We start from the raw sequence: 21,687 nt of genomic DNA, 5'->3' as shown, positions 1-21,687 counted from the left end.
ACTGGGCTGCTTTCCCTGGAGCGTCGGAGGCTGAGGGGTGACCTTATAGAGGTTTACAAAATTATGAGGAGCATAGATAGGACAAATAGACAAAGTCTTTTCCCTGGGGTCGGGGAGTCCAGAACTAATGGGCATAGGTTTAGGGTGAGGGGGGAAAAGATATAAAAAGGGACCTAAGGGGCCACCTTTTCACAGAGGGTGGTACATGTATGGAATGAGCTGCCAAAGGATGTGGTGGAGGCTGGTACAATTGCAACATTTAAAAGGCATTTGGATGGGTATATGAATAGGAAGGGTTTGGAGGGATATGGGCCAGGTGCTAGCAGGTGGGATTAGATTGGGTTGGGATATCTGGTCAGCATGGACAGGTTGGACCGAAGGGTCCGTTTCCATGCTGTACATCCCTATGACTCTATATAGCTGAGCCAGAGTCACATGTAGACCAGATCATTTAAGGATGGCTGTTATATTCCAGAAAAAGGATATTAGTGGTCCAAATTGCTTTTTTGGCAAAAAGAAAAACTAGTCTCAGTTAGTTTAACTGACATCATCTTTTAGTTCTAGATGGTTATTAATAGAATTTAAATTCCACCACTTGTCACGATAGGATCTGAACCCATGCAACCAGAGCATTTGCCTGGTTGCCTGAATTGTCTAAGGACACAGTCACTTTGAAAACAGCCTCACCAGAAATAAAAGTCTATCAGAAAATAAACTTAGAATCTTTAACAGGCTTGTATTTTAACTTTTAAAAATTGAAACTCAATAACACTAACTGGAAGGGAAATAGTCAAAAGAATGTCAAGAAACAAGATTGCTTTTCCTGGCTACCTTAAAGCCCAAGATCCCAGAACCCATGTTATGGTACAGATAATATCCCTCACCTGGTGTCTGACTCATCACTGTCAAAGGAAGCCACACTATTACATAAAGGAGTAGGAATACTGCCACAGACTTCTGCTTTAGTTAAAGGGGTTTTCATCGAACTGCTGCTGCCTGCAGGTACATAAAATATTTTATGAAGCAAAGATTTAGTCTTTGCTAAATTAGTGGCTTATTAGAGGAAGAGGAATGGAAATGTTCCACTATTTCACTCTATCTTCAGGAGTTTGATAAACTAGTTATTACCTGGACTCTTGTCATAGCCAGCTGCCACTGCAGCAAAGGTAGGGTTGCCATTTTTTCCAGGGAGAGATGCTGATTTTACAATTTTGGATTTGCTACTGTTCACTGGTTTAATACCAGCATCACTGCAACAACACAAGATAACTCTGTAATACATTCAAACAAAAAAATGTGCACAGCATTAAACAAAAACCCTATGCCTTTCTAAAATTAGTATTAAAATTTTTAAGCACATGCAAAATATACATTTGAATGCATGGAATAACATGCAAATATAAATGTTTAGACAACAGTTAATTTTCTCAAACGGTGCAGCAGAAAATTGCTAATTTCCTTTACAACCCATTTTACACCTCTAATCATGAAAACATTTTCAGTGATTTTCAGTCACAATGTCAAAGGTCTTGGGAACATACACTTTCTATACTTTCAAAATGTTTAGAACTACAACTTACAACTGTGACTAACTTTATCAATTGTGAAGTATTTTGGAACATTCTGAAACCATAAAAAAAAGATATAAATCTCTCTTTAAAATGTTAATTCTCAGAAGTTAGCAATAGTTGATTTTGAATCAAGCTTGAACAGTTTGAACAGAATTTCAGAACTAGACTCTAACAATTATTAAATTAGTGGATTTGACAGTGTTCTCTGGCAATGTATAAACATATTCAACAGACAGTTATTAACTCCAGGAAGGTTATTACTACTAAACCTAATTCAATCACCAACCAGCATTCTTAGACACAAGGTTATGGGATAAATGATTAAAAAAAATACTTTCAGGAAAATTTCCATTCCCTTGGGCCAACAACTATTCACCGAGTGAAATGAGCTAAATCTGATGAGATAGGGTTAGTTGTCATTAGATTGGATTCTTACAGTCACTCGCTGTATCATCTACAAAATAGTGAAATCTACAGGTTAAATTTTAATGATTAACTAGTTTATCAGGTAACCACCTGTTCTTAATAAATTCATGCCAAAAGAATGCCAGGTCGTGAACATCTCCCTTTGTATTCAATGGCATCACCATCACTGAATTCCCCCACAACATGCTGAGGGTTATCATTGACCAGAATCTGAACTGGACCAGATGTTTAAATAATGTGGTGAGAAGCACAAGTCAGAGAGTGGATAAAAGCTAAGTTATCTCCGGACTCTTGTGCCTGAAAATTTCCAGGTTTTTGTAATCAGGGATGTGATGGAAGGGTGAAGCTCAAACATTTAGAATGCTGGATATATCAGAGATAAAATAGCCCACTTGATAGTAAGCCAATTAATCATCTTAAAATATTCACTTCTTCATCACCAGGATATAAGGGGCAGTATGTTGACAGCACCTTCCAAAACCAAACCCTCAAGAACAAGGGCAGCAGATCCTGGGGAATACCACCACCTGTAAGCTTCCTTCTAAGACATGCACCATTCTGACTTGGAACTGTATTACTGTATCTTCAATGGGTCAAAAGCCCGAAATTCCTCCTTAAGAGCTTGGTGGGTGTGCTAACTGCCACAGCTCAAGAAGGCAACTCATAACCACTTTCAGCAATAACTTTGGGACCAGCAAAGAAAAAAAAATCTGGTTTTGACAGCAAAGCTCACATTCCAAAAAGGTGAATAAAGGGGCAAAACAAAAATACCCTCTTGATTCCCAAGTCTGCAACGGAACTTTGTTTGAATTTCTATGATGAGTGCCTTGAAAAAGAATTTCTAAAAGTTAAAAGGGGAATTTTGTAATAGATGGAGAAGTAGTTTTATTTAACCAAGTACTTTTATGTACAGCTGAGTTTAGAATACTTTTAAAAAAAGGTGCCTCGTGAACTCAAATGGTGTTACACAAATGCAACTATATACGTTCTCACATTTGTCATGCTAATTTTCAAAAGCAACTCAGTGTGCAGGGTGAGGATTAACAACGGTTAATAATTTTTAAGTGACTTAAGTATTGGGAGATAAAGTGTCGCACGGAGAGGCTTGAGGATAACAGAGATAAACATGCCTAACAGAGGGCAGTTAGCTCAGTTGGTTAGATAACTAGCATGTGGTTCAGAGTAACAGCAAAAGTGTTGATTGATTCTAATTCCAGCTGAGGTACAGGTGGACCTCACTTTGTTCAAAGCGCCACTTCACTGCTCCCAAGTTAGTTTTATTTAGCGAACAATCGACTATACCTATTGTTGACAATGCTACTGTAACTGGGAGCACGAAAAATCAAGTTTTGAGATGTTCCAGGTGGGGGAGATGGTGGCCCAGGCATAGGTGAGCTCTGTCTCTTCAAGAAGACATCAGCATGAAGAGTCTGAATGGAAAGCTGTTGAAGGCTGTCTGAACCTGAAAATTGTTAACAGTAAGTGCTCAATAATATAAAAATGATTTCAAAGTTCATTTGATTTGAGACAGTATTAACATTCAATGTCTAAACTTTTGAAGGGAAACTCAATTATTCAATGATAACCTCATTACATATGCAGTTATTTCAATTTTTTGTGTGAATACTAGAATATACTTTAAAGATTTCAACATTCCTTAAAATGATTATTTACAATTATGGAGCATGGGTCACACCTTTAAACATCCAGAACAAAATCACTAGGAAGAGTAGAATTAACAGTTTAAAATCTGCAAGGTTTCTACAATCCCTACAGTGTAGAAGCAGACCATTCAGCCCACTGCGTCCACATCCTCCCTCTAAAGAGCATCCCACTCAGACCCAACCCACTAACCTGTAACCTTGCATCTCCCATGGCTTATCCACCTCACTTGCACATTTCTGGACACTACGGACAATTTAGCATGGCCAATCCACCTAACCGGCACATCTTTGGATTATGGGAAGGAATGGAGGCACCCAGAAGAAACTCATGCAGACAAGGGGAGAACGTGCAAACTCCATACAGATAGCTGCCTGAGGGTGGAATCGAACCCAGGTCCCAGTGAGGCAGTAGTGCTAACCATTGAGCCACCATGCTGCCTTCCATGAATACCTTTTTGTTACTAATAATTAGTGCTTTTCCAGCATGACTTATACCAATGCAACCTACTCATGGCTCTGAAATGGCAATTGAATGTATGAAATTATATCACAGTTAGAATTCAGATACAAAAATTGAGGTTCTGAACTATGGACTGCAAAAGTATAGATTACACCACGTGTGCACAATCTGCACTTCAAGTCTCAGATTCATCATAATCTCATGTTTTTAAGGATTGACACAGATCAAGGAAATCTTCACTTGTTGATAACTGGCTGATTATAGAGGCACCAAGCACCATTTTGATTTTAAAAATACAAGAAAATCTGACCTAGCACTTTATTCCCATACTTTCAAAACACTGAGCCGAATAAATAGTCACTTACTGCTACTAGATTTGGATATAGGTACAATATCCCATTCAGGTGGAGGGGAGTCTTTTTCACCCTCAGAGCTGCTGCTATTTCCCATTTCCTGACCAGAACCACTTGAAAGGAATTTTACCAGTGGTGAGGGTCTTCCATCTACTAATTTACCAGGCACTAAAAGTAAAAAATGACAATTAGTTCACAGAAACCTTTCCACATCAAAAATAATTTGCACACACACTATCAATCCGATGCATTTGCACAGAGCATGCACATGAATCCCCTACCTCTTTTTGGCAGGTTCCTTAGTTTTGGGCAATTTGTCAAGGTTGATGATACTATTTTGGCAGGAAAGGGTTTGCGTTGTTTGTTCTCTAATGGAGTAGTATATGGCAATTCCAGCGAACTTCAAAAGAAAAAGACCCAATTAATACTTCAAAAGAAAGCCACCCAATTACATTTACTCTTATTTTGATGCTAGGAGTGTTTTACCTTGATTTAATGTCATTCTGGGTTTCCTTTTTGACATTTCCTAGAGGTTTCTTTCCTTTAGATTTTAAGATGTGGAACATATCTGTGTCATCTTTCTCTTTGATACACAATACAGTTTTCCCTTTTTTCTTGTCTGAATCTGGAGACTAAAGATAAAAATCAAAAGCTGGTCAACTTCGGTTTGTAAATTTGAAGTAAAAACTTTCAGCACTTTTATTCCATCCCCATCCTTTGAAACACGCATCAAATAATTCACCAGCAATTCCATATCCTTTGTTCAATAACCAATTTTCCTGACTTTCCTGGAGTTCAACATTGCTTTCTTCATTTCTATTGCTACATTGGCTAGCTCAAGACTGGTGCATAGACAAGCAATGCCATAGACAAGGTGGTCAAAATAATTATCCTAATGTCATCCACACAATTTGTTCTTCTCTTCCAATATTTAAATCCCCTTTGACTGTACAGGAGATGCAATAACTGCTAATCTGCCTTTTTCCGCAGCGCTTTCCAGCTGAAAACAATTGTTTTTTTCCCCTCCAATCTAAAATGATGACTTTAGTGCTCACAATCCAATTTCTACACCAAACAGACTAAAGACAGATTAGTCGACCACTTATCACAAGTGTGGCTGAGCCCCAAACCACCTGCCACTTCTCAATTTTCCATCCCATGTGTATTAACATTGGTCTTTTGTCTTCTATAATGCTGTAGTAAAGCTTGCCTAAGTTTGAAAGCCACCAGGTTTCTTCTCATCACTTGGCAGCTTTTGTCCTGCATTTTTATCATTTCATTTAACTATCTCCTATTCATTTTTCCCTTCATGCTGTGCATCTGATTTATTTAAAAAGTTGCTTTTCCACACTGTTCTCTTATAAACTGCTCATCTGAAATATCTTCCACTTAAGATTTAAACCCAATTATTAAGCTATTTAATCTTCAAACACTGCTGTATTTTCTGATTTTGCTTCAGATTCAGAATTTGCAGGTTCTTATATGATTAAAAAGGCTGAATACATTCAACAATGCAACTTGTGAGCAGGGAGGAAAACATGAATTAGTGCTTGTTCCTGTTCTGAAAAAGTCTGCTTCAGACTTTACATCTTTGACCTTCAGCAAGTCGTGACTCTTCAAGGACATTATGCACAAATGAACACAAGGAGTAAAAGAAATGGAAAAGTAGACTTGTATCTGCACACCTTTGGAAGCTGGCCTGAGATCAACAAGAGGCAGAACAGAACAGATGAAGACAATGAATTCAGGGATACATCCTGCAGGCACATATTTGGACACAGCCACAAAGCCAGATACATTATTCCTATTTGTAGAAATGCAGCCAAAGTGACCAGAGCAACGTCTGGGGGGGGGGGGGGGGGGGGGGCGGGCTTTATTATTGCATAATACTGTCAGAAAGTTGAAGATCAGTATGTGAATTGACGATCAACTATGGCTGCATCAAGGAGAATCTCATTTGAGAGACTTTGAAAAGGGCTGTTTTAGTGTTGAGATTGATGGAAACTTAAGTGGAGTGATTCAAACAGATTATGGGAGAAGTTGGTCAGAGATGCTGGGAACTGACAGATAGAAGAGGAATCTCTTGAAGAGGATCTTGAAGGGTAAAATGGAATTTGACATGAGGCAGTAAATGGAGATGCCCAAAGCATCAATAGCAACGATTTTGTTAAAAAGGGCATACATTTGGAAGAAAAAGTAAGCCACAGTATTTGAGAAGGGTTGAATTAACTCAACGTGCCTGGAACAGATCACATGAAATAGAATTTCAGGAAAGACAAGGAAAGTGTTAAACTTTTAGAACTTTGCCACTTCAAGATAGAATTGTTCATATTCCAAGTAACCAACCTCCTTGAGGGGTGATTCTACATCTGGATTAGATGTTTCAGTGGTGGTGGAAGAGCTGTCATCATTATCTGCATCTTTTAAATCATCCTCCTGTGGTTTCCCTTTTACCCGTCTATCTCTATCCTTTTCTTCACGTTTTTTCTGTGCTTTAGTTTTGCGCTGTAACTTTACTCTCCCTGTGAAGAAAATTCATAATGTCAGAAGAAAACTCAACAAGATTCAAGTCATTATTGGTTGGCTTAGATTAACGTTTGGATCCTAGATAGATTTATGCTAACTATACAGACTTACACTGCATAAATGTACTCTGATGCCATGATAGGATTCAATTTATCCCAACCACCTACAGGCAAACCAGTAAATACAAAGTACTTGGGCTCAGAACAAGACCGCAGAAATGACAGTGAGCCACTTAAGAGCAGATTGATCTTGTCCCTGGAGAGTGGTCAAAGGGGCAAAAATATATTTTTCATATTACTTAAATATGAAAAAAAAATTGCAAAAACCAAATGAACAGTCAACCCTAAAGGATTGTAGATTTATGTTTTTGTTGGTGTACTATCAGGAGTTTCAGCTAGCATTTAAACTTATTTAAAAGTAGCACACTGCTCAAATTACAAACCTGGAGAAACCCATGCGAGCAGTTACAAGTAAAAGTCAAGTTGATAGAAAGGTGATTTAGGCCAAATAAATTCACTACTTTCCAATAATCAGAAATGGCTTAAGAGGCTGAGCTAGTTTTCAGCTATTTGAAATATTAGCAACTCTAGACACCATTCATTATGGATGATTGATCCTTCCCAGTTCAGAACAGGTCATAGAAATAACAAGAGTTTTTCTCCCCAGCAATATCTACTGTATGCAGTGAGACGAGAGATTTCTCAAAACTGAAGAACCATGTCATATTTTAATAAATGGTAGTTTTGAATACCAGCAACTCAGTCTAGTCTACAAATGACTAGAAAGCTGTAGGCATGTAACACTGCCATAACGAAAAGAAAGCAAACTTGGGTTCATTATCTTTAGTCACCATTTCATTTTCATCAAATCAATTGCATAGCTATGCCCTGTAGTTTCCCAGTGCACTTTGGGAAATTTAGATTGCTGGAAAAACTCATTTTCTTTCAAATACACATAGTCAATAGTTGTTACAGCTGTTGGAATTTAGCCAGATTTCCTACAAAGATCAATAGTCAATTTGGTGCTAAATGAAACAAGTGCATTGTCACCCATTTCATTCAATTGCATCTAGGCCTGTAAACAACCAACCTGTGACTGGAGCTCAATGTAAGCTTTTCTTGGCTTTCAGTGACTATTCTTGCCAAAGTGAAAGGAACCTGTGCCAAAATGCAAACGCACGTTAACTTTAAAGCTGGAAACGCGCAGCGGGTCAGGCAGCATCCAAGGAGCAGGAGAATCGATGTTTCGGGCATGAGCTCTTCTTCAGGAATGTTCCTGAAGAAGGGCTCATGCCAGAAATGTCGATTCTCCTGCTCCTTGGATGCTGCCTGACCTGCTGCGCTTTTTCAGCAATACATTTTTAGCTCTGATCTCCAGCATCTGCAGTCCTCACTTTCTCCTAGAAAATACTGTCGTACACTTGTCTGCAGCAATTTTAAAGAGGGAGAAAGCTGATCATTACACGCCAAATGATTGTGCAGTAAAAATCAAAGTAGGCAAATCCTGTTGCAGAACTCTTCATGGGTTAGTTACAGGAAGAGTGCTTGGAAGGTCTTGTGTATAAACCTTCTTTTCAGAACTCAGGGTTCCAACTTGAGCCAGAGTAAAAGTATGATTAAGCAAGGCTATCACAATGATCAAAGCAACTGTTCATAAGCGTTAATTTTCCCTATCAGGAGTCAGGATTCATACTGGCCTTTGAGCTTTGATATACTTCAACAACAGTGTGACTCACATTACATGGAGTGGACTGTGCCATCAACATTATTCCCATATGCATTGGAAGTCCACCCAGAACAGATTATATAACACTATTGGTCTGAATTTTCTGTGGCCAGGAGAACCTCCTGAGAATATGTTCCTCATTAATTAGTAGAAACCACCAATTCCAGCAGCTAACTGCATTTTATTCATATCCCTCAACAAACTAAGTGGCTGAATTCAGATTGCTGACATTTAAGATGACTATTTACTCACCTTAAGTTAAAGATAAAGGGCAACATTTTGAATCCCTTTTCTCTCCAATCACACATGCAATTACATGTCAATTTGGCTTCTTTTGTTTCTCTTTTTAATTTTACATCAATAGCTAGCTGCTTCAGTGTGACTTATTCTGGATAATCAATTGGACGGTTTCTCGATTTGGAAAAGTTGAAAGCCTTTTACTATTATCGTCCTGTTACATTCTGCACAATGTTTCCCCACATTGATTAGCTGGGGGACCATGTCTCAATCATTCTAAAATGGAATGCTTGTAATCTTCACACTCACTTCTTCCACATGAGACAGATACCAGTTATGCCATTTCAGGAAGTGCTTTGTAAACTTCAATAATCAACAGCAACTTCTTAACGTCATTTAAATGCAGCATATTACAAGTAGTATTACTGTAGTGGTTGCTACAATCAGCCTCACGGTTCAACAAATCACAGGTAAAGAATCCTGTGGCTGTCATTTTGGAGGTCAGTCATCTGCGTTCCAGAACATCTCTAAAAATATCCTGAGAAATGACAAACATTTTTACAGACATGCTACGACAAAGCACTAGACCAGACAAGGCCTTGACACAACCACTTACCACAATATTCTGGATTTGTGGTGCTGGAAGAGCACTGCAGTTCAGGCAGCATCTGAGGAGCAGTAAAATTGACGTTTCGGGCAAAAGCACATCAGGAATAAAGGCAGAGAGCCTGAAGGGTGGAGAGATAAGCTAGAGGAGGGTGGAGGTGGGGAGAAAGTAGCATAGAGTACAATAGGTGAGTGGGAGAGGGGATGAAGGTGATAGGTCAGGGAGGAGAGGGTGGAGTGGATAGGTGGAAAAGATGATAGGCAGGTAGGACAAGTCATGGGGACAGTGCTGAGCTGGAAGTTTGGAACTAGGGTGAGGTGGGTGGGGGCAAAGATAGAAAATGAGGAAACTGGTGAAGTCCACATTGACGCTCTGGGATTGAAGTGTTCCAAGGCGGAAGAGGAGGCGTTCTTCATCCAGGCGTCTGGTGGTGAGGGAGCGGCAGTGAAGGAGGCCCAGGACCTCCATGCCCTCGGTAAAGTGGGAGGTGGAGTTGAAATGTTGGGCCACATGGCAGTGATTGGTGCAGGTGTCCCAGAGATGTTCTCTAACGCGCTCTGCTAGGGGGCATCGAGTCTCGCCAGTGTAGAGGTGACCGCATCGGGAGCGATGGATCCAATAAATGATATTGGTGGATGTGCAGGTAAAAAACTTTGATGCATGTGGAAGGCTCCTTTAGGGACTTGGATGGAGGGGGAGGGAGGAGGTATGGGTGCAGGTTTTGCAATTCCTGCAGTGGTAGGGGAAGGTGCCAGGATTGGGGGGGGGTGGGGGGGGTGGGGGAAGCGTGGACCTGACCAGGTAGTCATGGAGGGAACATCTTTGCGGAAGGCAGAAAGGGGTGGGGAGGGAAATATATCCCTGGTGGTGAGGTCTGTTTGGAGGTGGTGGAAATGTCGACGGATGATTTGGTTTATGCGAAGGTTGGTAGGGTGGAAGGTGAGACCAGGGGTGTTCTGTCCTTGTTACGGTTGGAGGGGTGGGGGTCGGAGGACGGAGGTGCAGCATGCGGATAAGATGCATTGGAGGGCATCTTTAACCACGTGGGAACGGAAATTGCGGTCTCTAAAGAAGGCGGCGGCCATCTGGTGCGTCCTGTGGTGGAACTGGTCCTCCTGGGAGCAGATACGGCAGAGGCGGAGGAATTGGGAATACGGGATGGCATTTTTGCAAGAGGTAGGGTAGGAAGAGGCGTAATCCAGGTAGCTGTGGGTGTCAGTGGGTTTGTAAAAAAATGTCAGTGTCAAGTCGGTCGTCATTAATGGAGATGGAGAGGTCCAGGAAGGGGAGGGAGGGAGGTGTCAGAGATGGTCCAGGTAAATTTAAAATGTCAAGGTGGAATGTGTTGGTGAATTTCATTCCTCAGGATAGATCTCCTCGAGAAAACTTTAAAAGGAGGATAGATATTTTCAAAATAACCTGCTCAGTCACACCATTACACATTACTGGAGCACGTAGGACTTGAACTGGCCCTCCTGGCTCAGAGGTTGGAACACTACCACTGTGCCAAATGATCCTCATTCAAGATATTTTTATCAACCTGTTCAGAAGTGTTACAATATACAACTAGAACAGGTGGTACTTGAACTTGGATCTCTTAGCTCAGAGGTAAGGACACTACTACTATGCCATAAGACCCTGTTCCTCAGGATAATGCCCTAGGTGCAACCAGCTACATTTGCTTCAATGACTTTATTCCATTATTTCTCCAAAAGAGAGATGCAAACATCAGCAAACAATGTTCTGCACCATTCAAAGCTCCTTAGCTACTGTCCAAATGTAGTAAGATATGGGCAACATTCAGGTTTGGACTGATAAATAACAAGCATCATTCGTGCAATATTAAACGATAGGCACTGACCATCTTCAGCAAGAGAAAAATCTAACCAACACCCCAAGACTTTCCAAGCTTTACCATCAGTGACATTCCTCACCCCCCACCCCACCCCACCAACAACCTGGTGATTACCAGGTGACCAGAAGCGGACTAGACTAGCCATATAAATATAGAGGGATCTACAACAGCAGATGAGAACCTAGGAATCCTGTAATGCGCAAGTCATCTCTGGAATCCTTAAAGTCTAACCACTATCCACTTGCGTGGACACCATATCTCTCTCTCTCACACACACACAGTGCACCACCTGCAACGTGCATTGCAGAAATTGACCAAGGATCCTTAGGCGACACCTTTCAAACTCTCAAACATCTAGATGGTCAAGGGCAGATGTGAACACCACCACTGGCAAGTTCCTCTCCAAGACACTGACCATCATGACTTGAAAATAAATTGCCATTGCTTCACTGGGTCAAAACTCCTACAGCTACCTCCATTACAGCATTGTGGGTGTACTTGCATTAAGTAGTCTGCAGCAGTTCAAGGAGGCAGCTAACCACCACCCTAAATGCAATTAGTGTTGGGCAATAAACGCTGGCCCAGTCAGTCATGTCCACATCCTAAGTGAATAAAATTCTGCCACTTATGACTTTGGAGATAATCTAGTTACACAGTTTAAAATAATAAGAATGCGATAGTCAGCAAATATTAAATTTGCCTTTAATTGGCCTCAGATTTAAAAGTTGTATTCAACATTCCCAGAGCAGGTACAGTCACCCAACTTCTAGAAAGATGGCTGTATCAGGCAAATAGTATTTCTAATTTCCTGAATTGCACTAAGACGGAGTAATCAAAGGAAGAGGGATTTCAATCAACAAGTTCATTGGGTAAACCTAACTTTTACTAATGTTGTGAAGGATGGATTTTTACATAGTACAGGCGATTGCATGGTAGTAGATTTAAAAATCAATGAAAGTGCTAAATAATAATCTTGCTGTAAACGAGCCAATGGTCACAATATGATGGAATTTTACATTAAATTTGAAAGAGACGCAGATCAAATCAGAAACTAGGATCATAAATTTAAATAAAGGGCCTACAAGCCTATAAAAGTACCAAACCGGTTATAGTGGATTGGGAAGCGGTGTTAAAATTTATGACAGTAGGTAGTTCTTTAAAATGCTACCTTTTTGCCTAATAAAGGGTTTACAATAAAATTTAAGGCAAAAAAGAAAATGTTCCAGCCATATTTTACAGAGAATTATATTAGATCAAAGGAAGAGGCTCAAACTTGCCATAAAAAAAAATAGTAAACTTGAGGATTGGGAGAATTTCAGAATACTGCAAAAACGTCATGAGGAAGATTAAAGAAGGGAAAACATAGCAATTAACCTATTGAAAATTGGTCACTGAACAGAAAACAGTAGGAATAAATGGTTCATTTTCAGTTAACAGGGTGTCACTAAAGGTACTATGGTAAGGACCAGTGCTTGGGCACCAGTTATTTAAAATCTAAACTTATGACTCATACACAGGGCTTGAAAAGTAGTATTTCCAAATTTACAGCTGGCATAACAAAGCGGGAATGTGAATTAAAAGGAGGGTGCAAAGTTCTCCAAGACAGCATCTTTTTGGGATTTGGAAAGACAGACAATCAGTGGCCAAAAATCTGGCAGATGGAATACAACATGGAGAAATGTTGGAGGCTTTGCATTTGGGAAGAAAAACAGAAATGCAAGTGTTTTTGAAATGGAAAAGGGCTGGAAGTATGGGCGGCAAAGTGGCTCAGTGGTTAGCACTACTGCCTCACAGCACCAAAGACCCGGGTTCAATTCCAACCTCAGGCAACTGTCTGTGTGGAGTTTGTACATTCTCCCAGTGTCTGTGTGGGTTTCCTCCGGGTGCTCCAATTTCCTCCCACAGTCCAAAGATGTGCAGGGTCAGGTGAATTGGCCATGCTAAATTGCCCGTAGTGTTAGGTGAAGGGATAAATGTAGGGAAATGTATCTGAGTGGTTTGTTCTTCGGAAGGTTGGTGTGGACTTGTTGGGCTGAAGGGCCTGTTTCTACACTAAGTAATCTAATCAAAGTATTGAATTTCAAAGCGACTAGGGTGCCCGTGTTCATGGGTTATTGAAAGTAAATATGTGGGTATGGGCAACTGCAAAAGCAAATTGTATGCTGGACTTTTTAAAAATAAGATAATGAGCATCAAGGAGTAAAAGGTATGTTATTACAATCAAAGAGCCCTTTATTAGTGTACAGTTTTGGTTTCCTTACCCAAGGGAGAGATATACTTGCCAGAGGGAACACGACAAACTTCACTGCTTTAGAAGTTCTCTGATTAAAACTAAGAACTGATCTTTTGACACCTACCAGGGAGAGTCTTTTTTTAAAAAAAAATTTGCAGTGTGATTGAACAGGATACTAATTACTATTATAGACATGCCAAATTATACTGTGCTAAATTTCATAATAAACCACGAGCTGCACAGTGTGATAGAATCATATAATACTTCAATTCCCCATGTTTTAGGCAAAATTGGCTTTGACACAAAAGGGATTTTCATGCAATTACCTCAGTGCAACTATATTCAAGTTGCTTGTGTAAGGCAAAGACTCAAATAAAAATATAATCCCCATGCTAAATTTTTGTGGAATCCTAGGCATTCCTAATTTTGTTTTCCACCTTGCTCCTGGGACCCTCTTCTGAATTTAATGCTCTGCTAATAAATCTTTTCTGCATTATTCACTTCCAATCATTGACCTTGCCATCTAACAGGTCTCCTTACTTCAAAATATCTCAACAGCGAACAAGGTAATTTTCAACCATTTACTTGTAATCACCTCAACACCCACATCCTTCAAAAATCAATTCATTTTGCATAAATCCAAAACCAAAATCTGTTCCACTAACTGTTTACATCATAACTTACAACACCACTTACAAAAGTTCCAAATTCCCAAGTTTCTGGCATACCATTTCCCATAATACTTTGCAGCAGCTAATTTGCTCGGTCCCTCTAGAATCCACACCCATCATGCACTTATTTCAATCTTAGTTACTTCAGATGAATGTTGCCATATTTCTTTAAATTCAAATGGTACAGAGTTGAATGTAACTGATGCAACACCAACGTAGACATTCATCACAGCACTTGATGTGACCCAGCATGTTTAAGTGGCTTCACTCTTGTACCAAAGCAATTCAATCACCAGAGTAGCCTAAATGCCAATATGATTTCTGGCCCATTTCCACAGCCAAAGAGTCCATTAAATTTCTTTCAACTACTACACATTAATGAAGTGAGAAGCTTGTGAATTTCATCATTGGGTTGATAACATCTGTGAAGATCCTATATGGTTCTCCTCCCAACCACTTGCCTTTGATATCTGGTTTCTGCACCTTAGCCTCAATAGCTGAAAAGGTGCTGACCTATTTATCATTCCTGACCTTCGTGCTAACTGAAGGTGCAAACTGTTTAGTCTCCTCAGCCACTACCTGTCTCCCACTTTATTAAATGGCTATAACTCTTTCCTCAAAAAGACAATGCTGTTTGCTTGTGCAAATAACCTTGCCATCGCAAATTAGCTTTGTGCCCATCTTTACTACAGCTCTTACTTTTCATCTTTGCATAGAAGCCCCAACCAAAATCACAAACAGAATTCCCAGTTATTCAGACAGCATGCTTTCCTCTCTGGAGCCTACGACATGATTAATAAATAATAATTAGTATTATTAATAATAATCTTCCTCCTCCATTTATCCTCCACTGTCCAGCTTGTGGGACTTGTCACTCAGGTTCCTTTCTCATCTGGTTGCAAGAGAAGCAATATAAGTAATTATTCCTCTTCCTGCTCTCAGCGATACCGTTGAATCCTTTAGAGGATTCTGTGTTTCTTTCTCTTCCTCATCTACATGCATTGTATGACGACTTTGGGTCAGCTCTCACATGCAAAGTGTACCAAATTCCATTTCCTGCTTCAACCTATGTTAATCTGCTTGATGCACATCAGGGAAAATTACACCACAAGACAAAGTCAGGTTAAGACCTTCAAACAGTACCACTCTTTCATTAATGTTGCTGCACTCCCCAATCACACGGAAATTAATATATAGCACACCCTGTAATTACTTAGAGCAGTTTCTGACCAAAAGTTTTATCCACCACAATTTCACCTCTAACTTCTCTCGACTGCGGTGCCTGGACTCATTTTTAACTTAAAATCACATGTGCCACTCTCAGAGATTATACATTCAATTATTATCCTGCACAGCCATCCACTCTTCTCTTCATCTCAAATGCTACTAATGCTATTTATAACCACAAAGAAACATATGGTTTAGGAACAGAAGCACATTATTTCCAATCACTTGTCCTCACTGATCTATATTGTTTGCAATAGCATCCTAAAACACCAACTTAATATAATCTAATTGCTTAAATTGCAACATTGAACTCTAAATATTAACTGTTTCTCTATGCACAGATGCTGCCAGAGAGTGTGTCATGGAGTCAGAGATGTATTGCATGGAAACAGACCCTTCAGTCCAACCAGTCCATGCCAACAGATATCCCAATCCAATCTAGTCCCACCTGCCAGCACCTGGGCCATATGCCTCCAAACCCTTCCTATTCATATACCCATCCAGATGCCTTTTCAATGTTGCAATTGTACCAGCCTCCACCACTTCCTCTGGCTGCTCATTCCATCCAAGTACCACCCTCTGTTGAAAAAGTTGACCCGTAGGTCTCTTTTTTTTTAAATCTTTCCCCTCTCACCCTAAACCTATGCCCTCTAGTTCTGGAATCCCTGATCCCAGGGAAAAGACTTCGTCTATTTATCCTATCCATGCCCCTCAATTTTGTAAACCACTATAAAAAGGCCACCCCTCAGCCTCAGACAGTCTAGGGAAAAACAGCCCCAGCCTGTTCAGCCTCTCCTTAGAGCTCAAATCCTCCAACCCTGGCAACATCCTTGTAAACCTTTTCTGAACACTTTCAAGTTTCACAACATTTTTCCGATAGGAAGGAAACCAGAATTGCACACAGTATTCCAACAGTGGCCTAACCAACGTCTTGTCCAGCCACAACATGACCTCCCAACTCCTGTACTCAATACTCTGACAATAAAAAGAAGAAAGCATACAAAACGCCTTCTACCTGCGACTCCACTTTCAAGGAGCATGAACCTGCACTCCAAGGTCTCTTTGTTCAGCAACACACCCTAGAATCTTACCATTATGTATGTAAGTCTTGCTAAGATTTGCTTTCCCAAAATGCAGCACCTCAAATTTATCTGAATTAAACTCCATCTGCCACTTCTCAGCCCACTGGCCCACCTGTCCACTACACCTCCAATTTTGGTGTCATCTGTAGTGGACAGCGATTAGGGGTGTCGTTCTCCAGCAATTACAATTTTTATTTCAGATCTCTGGCATCCACAGTATTTTGCATTTATTGGTTTAAATGCCTTTAGTACCATCAACCAATCACTCAAATCACCTCACCCTGAAACTTTCCAATCTTTGGATGTTAGTATTGTGTATGCTTTTGGCCACAAGACATTGGAGTAGAAGGCCACTCAACTCCGTTCAAATTTATTCCACCATTCAATGGAATGGCTGATCAAATAATCCTCAACTCCACTTTCCTGCCAAATCGCCATAACCCTCAACTTAATTAAAAATCTCTCTCAACCTTGAATATACTTAGACAAAAAAAAGAGAAATGCGATGCTGGAAATCTGAAACAAAACCAAAAATAAAAACTTGCTGCAGTGCTGCTATGTCCTTCTGCTTTGAAAGACAACTCCCCCTTTCAAATCCTACCACCACCTCCCCCACAGTCCCAATTAGTGTACAGCCCTCTCTCTCGACCTAGTTATTCAGTTCATCAGGACACTTGCCTCAGTACAGTTCAAGTGAAGCCTATTTCACAAACTATTTCCTCCTAATCCCAGTAATGGTGCCAGTGCCCCACGAACTGAAACTCATTCCACCCACAAAAATTTCTGAACCATGCACTTAACTCCTTGATGCTATTTACACTATGCCAGTGGCTCAGGTAGGAATCCCAAGCATACCACCTTGGAGGCTCTGCTCTCCAATTTACTTTACTGATCAAATTCTTTCAGCAAACCTCCTTACTAGTCCTATGTTGCAGATCATACACGATCCACGTGTACAAACATTTATGGCCACACCTAGATCCTTCCCCATCTGCTCCAAGTTCCTCTCCAGCTCTGAAGAGATAGGCTCTAACTTTAGGAGCCTTACTGTTCTGGACAGTCATAGTCAACATGAAACATCAGCCATTTTGCTCTCCACAGATGTTGGCAGATATGCTAACAGATTTTTAAGCACTTTGTTTCTATTTTAGGTTCAGTATGTGCAATATTTTGCTTCTATATTAGCAACCATGCCTTCCGTGGTCTTGTGTTTTATGGAAAGCCTGTATAGCAGCTTCTTTACACTTGAAAACCCAGAACTTGGCGAAGATTTTGGTCATACTGCTAACATAAGGACATGGGAAATAAGAGGATGGACTTTCGGCCCCAGGGTTGCTCAAATTCAATAAGATAGTTGAAATTCTGCATCTCTTTTCAACCTTTCTTCTATTACCATAGTGCCAAAATATCATCTTTTTGAACACACTCATCCATAGCCCACTGAAATTAATAATTTAAAAAAATCCATTGAACTCAGTGAAGGAATTTCTCATATTGATCCTAAATGGCTAATCGTTTATTTTAAAGAGTACGGTACCAGGTTTTAGTGGCTCCAGTCAGAGAAACTTATCAGCATCGACCATGATTTAGCCCTCTTTAGAATTTCATGTTTCAGTGGGATCAACTGTTTTCTAAGCACCACTGAAAATGACAGCCTATTTTGATTTGACACAAAATTTCTCTTATGCTTTCATAAAAAGCAGAGGTATTTCTTCTTTATCAAAAACATTCAATATAAATGCAAGTTGTTTTCTCAAACCATTACCTTTAGTTTTTGATGCTGGAGATGGAGGCTGTTCTGTAAAGACATCTAATGTTGAAGATTCTGGTAATTCACAATCTCTGTCCACTGCATCTCCGAGGCTCATAATATCAGAGTCCTCTGAGCTGTGCCTTGTATTTGCATTGTCTATACATGAAGTAACAGGAGGTGACAAATGTGAAACAGTGTTCTCAATTTGTTGCTCCTGTTGTTGAGGCACTGCTGGTAATTGTGGTAATGACTGTAGATCTGGTTGTATTTGTGTCTGTTGCTGGTGTGTTTGGTGAAACTGTCTTGATGTCTTGGTTCGCCTGTTTGTCTGGCTCTGGGGTGGATTTGCCTCAGAAACAATGGCATTAGCTTTTGTAGCAGATGTAGTAGGTACTGTTGGAGTAGATGTTCTTCCAGTGCTATTGGAGTTATTTGAAAAACTGTTTTTTAGTTTTGGATTTTCAAATTCTAAAGAGTTTCTGTTACTGTGCAACTGTGATGCAGCAGGGATCTGCTTGTGGTTGGCTACACTGGGTCTTGAAGAACCACCTCCTCCAAATACTCCTCTTGAAGAATTGTGATTTGAATCTGATCCAAGTGCATTTAAACTGAAGACAACAACAAAAAAAAATTAAGAACTTAGGACTGTTTCACTTATCCAAAATCTAATTGAGCACAAAAAAGAATACTCAGTATTTTGTTGGTGCATTAAAATAGAGGTATTAAAAGAATTAGACATACAAGTAGAATTTACTGTAAAATACTACGGTCAAGATCATGCAACAATTACATACAAGATTACAAATACTTTACAAGTGTTTACGAAGAGATTTTAATACCACAAAATGGGCTTGTACTATGGATACAAAACAAAATATGCAATTTTCATTGTATTAAAGGTATGAGCATGAAGAAGAAAAGAAAACCATCAACTGCTGGAGAGGCATGGCTAAGAAATGTTGGTACAAATGTATAAAAACAATAACATTTGCTTGTCTAGTGGCCAAAACAACATAGGCATGTTCTCTCATCAGCCCGCCATCTCCTACTGGAGCAGGATAAATACTGCACAAGTTTGAAACTTCAAGATGCATAAGTAGTTCAAGGAGGAGGGAACAGTACTTGATCCCTTTAAGCTTGAAGAAAAAAAAAACCTATGGTATCAAGTACTGAGGTTGAGGCCAAGCACTGATTTTTAAAAAAGACATCCAGGTTCCCAATCTTAGAATTTGTTCAAATATGTAACGGTTAGATTTACAGGCTACACTTGAAGGGAGTTAAATTCAAAACTAGTCTGATTAAATATTACTCTAATAAATAATTAACAAAACTACATGCAGGGTTTTGTAGAAAGAAAGTTGAAGTAAATGGCATGCTTACTTTGTACGCAAACTAAATTCGTTATTCAGAGTGTACTTCAGGATATAATATAGGAGACATATGGCAAAATTAGCATGCTTAAGAGAAAATAATGAATTTGCACCCATGCTTCCCAAACCTTTAACTCTGGGGTTATTCTCACTTTATATCTGCGTTGTAGACTAATTGACAGAGACTGCCATGATTAAATGGGCTGCAAGGTGGCTAAGTGTTTGGGTCCCAGGTTTGATTCCAGCCTCGGGCGACTGTCTGTGTGGAGTTTGCATATTCTCCCAGTGTCTGCATGGGTTTTCTCGGGTGCTCAGGTTTCCTCCCACAGTCCAAAGATGTGCAGGTTAAGTGAATTGGCGATGCTAAATTGCCCATAGTGTTAGGTGCATTAGTCTGAGGGAAATGGGTCTGGGTGGGTTACTCTTCAGAGGGTCGCTGTGAACTGGATGGGCCAAATGGCCTGTGTCTGCACCGTAAGGAATCTAATCTAACCTAATCTAAACAACAATTTCATTATTGTTGTATTATGTGACTACCAAGAATTGTCTAGCAATTCTTATGTTTCTATGTTCTGGGATAATCTGGCTCTTGGAGGATGTAGTAGTCTAAAAAGGTTCCACAATGATGATTTTGGCAGTCTGATTATTTAACATGTATGCCACCAATGAAATTATATTATGATACTTTGCTGATCTGACAGAAAATTCTAATTAAAATCACAAATCAAAGACTACATAATGTGTTTCGTGGCATATCACCCCTAATGATATCATAGCAATTCTTACTTCAAAACAAAAATCAACAAAAAGCCAAGTAGTATAAAATGGAGGAAGGGGTACAATATTACATCTAATAAGCTGCAATTAGATCAATGCAAGTAATATATTCCAAAAACTCCAATGAGTAACAGATTCAAGCAAGACTATTATATACCTACTTTCCATCTGATGAAATACCAACAATTCTCCTGAGATCGAACGTCCTTCCCATGTCAAAGGGAGGATTGGACCCCTCCAAAGACAGACGCCTTTTGAAGGGTCCCCATATTCCTTGAGCTTCTAAGTAAGCTGTTCCAATCACCAAAAGGAACAAAACACTGGAAAAAAGAATGAATTATTACAAACCAAATAAATCAAAACACATTGCAAACTAACTCCCTTTTCAATACACTTTTAGCAGATCTTTAAACTTTAGTTAATCTCATGTTCTTCCAAACTAAGGATTGCTCAATGCTGATTAGAAAGAAGTCATTTTAGCACCCATTATAATTTTCAGAGTTCATACTCCTGTTCTCTGATGTTCATTAACCAACTATTAGAATTAGAATTCCTAGTGTGGAAACAGGCCCTTTGGCCCAACAAGCCCACACTACCTTACCCAGACCCATTACCCTACATTTATCCCTGACCAATGCACTTATGGCTGCACATCCCTGAACACTATGGGACAATTTAGCTTGGCCAGTTCACCTAACCTGCACATCTTTGGATTGGGGAGGAAAACAGAGCACCCAAAAGGAAACCCATGCAGACACTGGGAGAATATGCAAACTCCTCACAGATTGTCGCCCAAGGCTGGATTTGAACCAGGGCCCCTGGCACTGAGGCAACAGTGCTAACCACTGAATAATAAAGCTTCCAATTTCGGGAGGACAAATAGACTACTTAGAATCTTGGTATCTTCAAGATGACAAAACAGATAAAGATCATTCAAGATATAGGGTGGCACAGTGGATCAGTGGTTAGCACTGCTGCCTCACAGCACCTGGGTCCTAGGTTTGATTCCAGTGTTGGGTGACTGTGTGTGGAGTTCACATTCTCCCAGTGTCTGCGTTGGTTTCCTCCGGGTGCTCCGGTTTCCTCCCACACAGTCCGAAGATGTGCAGGTCAGGTGAATTGGCCACGCTAAAAATTGCCCATAGTGTTA

General features: G+C 40.0%; 1 protein-coding gene across 2 annotated transcripts in view; it reads right to left on the bottom strand.

Annotated features, from left to right (window-relative positions):
- Positions 1-21,687, bottom strand: part of tmem131 (transmembrane protein 131) — a 196,587-nt gene that overhangs the window by 13,713 nt on the left and 161,187 nt on the right. For both annotated transcript variants that reach the window (XM_072577008.1, XM_072577007.1), the window contains exons 30-38: positions 20,699-20,857; positions 18,403-18,998; positions 6,821-6,996; positions 4,961-5,106; positions 4,756-4,874; positions 4,487-4,642; positions 3,300-3,459; positions 1,129-1,250; positions 885-996 (exon numbers count right to left, since the gene is read on the bottom strand). In XM_072577008.1, coding sequence (XP_072433109.1) covers positions 885-996; positions 1,129-1,250; positions 3,300-3,459; positions 4,487-4,642; positions 4,756-4,874; positions 4,961-5,106; positions 6,821-6,996; positions 18,403-18,998; positions 20,699-20,857 — 1,746 coding nt within the window. The remainder of the gene's footprint in view (positions 1-884; positions 997-1,128; positions 1,251-3,299; positions 3,460-4,486; positions 4,643-4,755; positions 4,875-4,960; positions 5,107-6,820; positions 6,997-18,402; positions 18,999-20,698; positions 20,858-21,687) is intronic.

This window comes from Chiloscyllium punctatum, chromosome 9 (genome assembly GCF_047496795.1).
Source record: "Chiloscyllium punctatum isolate Juve2018m chromosome 9, sChiPun1.3, whole genome shotgun sequence".
NCBI lineage: Eukaryota > Metazoa > Chordata > Chondrichthyes > Orectolobiformes > Hemiscylliidae > Chiloscyllium > Chiloscyllium punctatum.
This window is presented reverse-complemented; position numbering and strand designations above follow the sequence as displayed.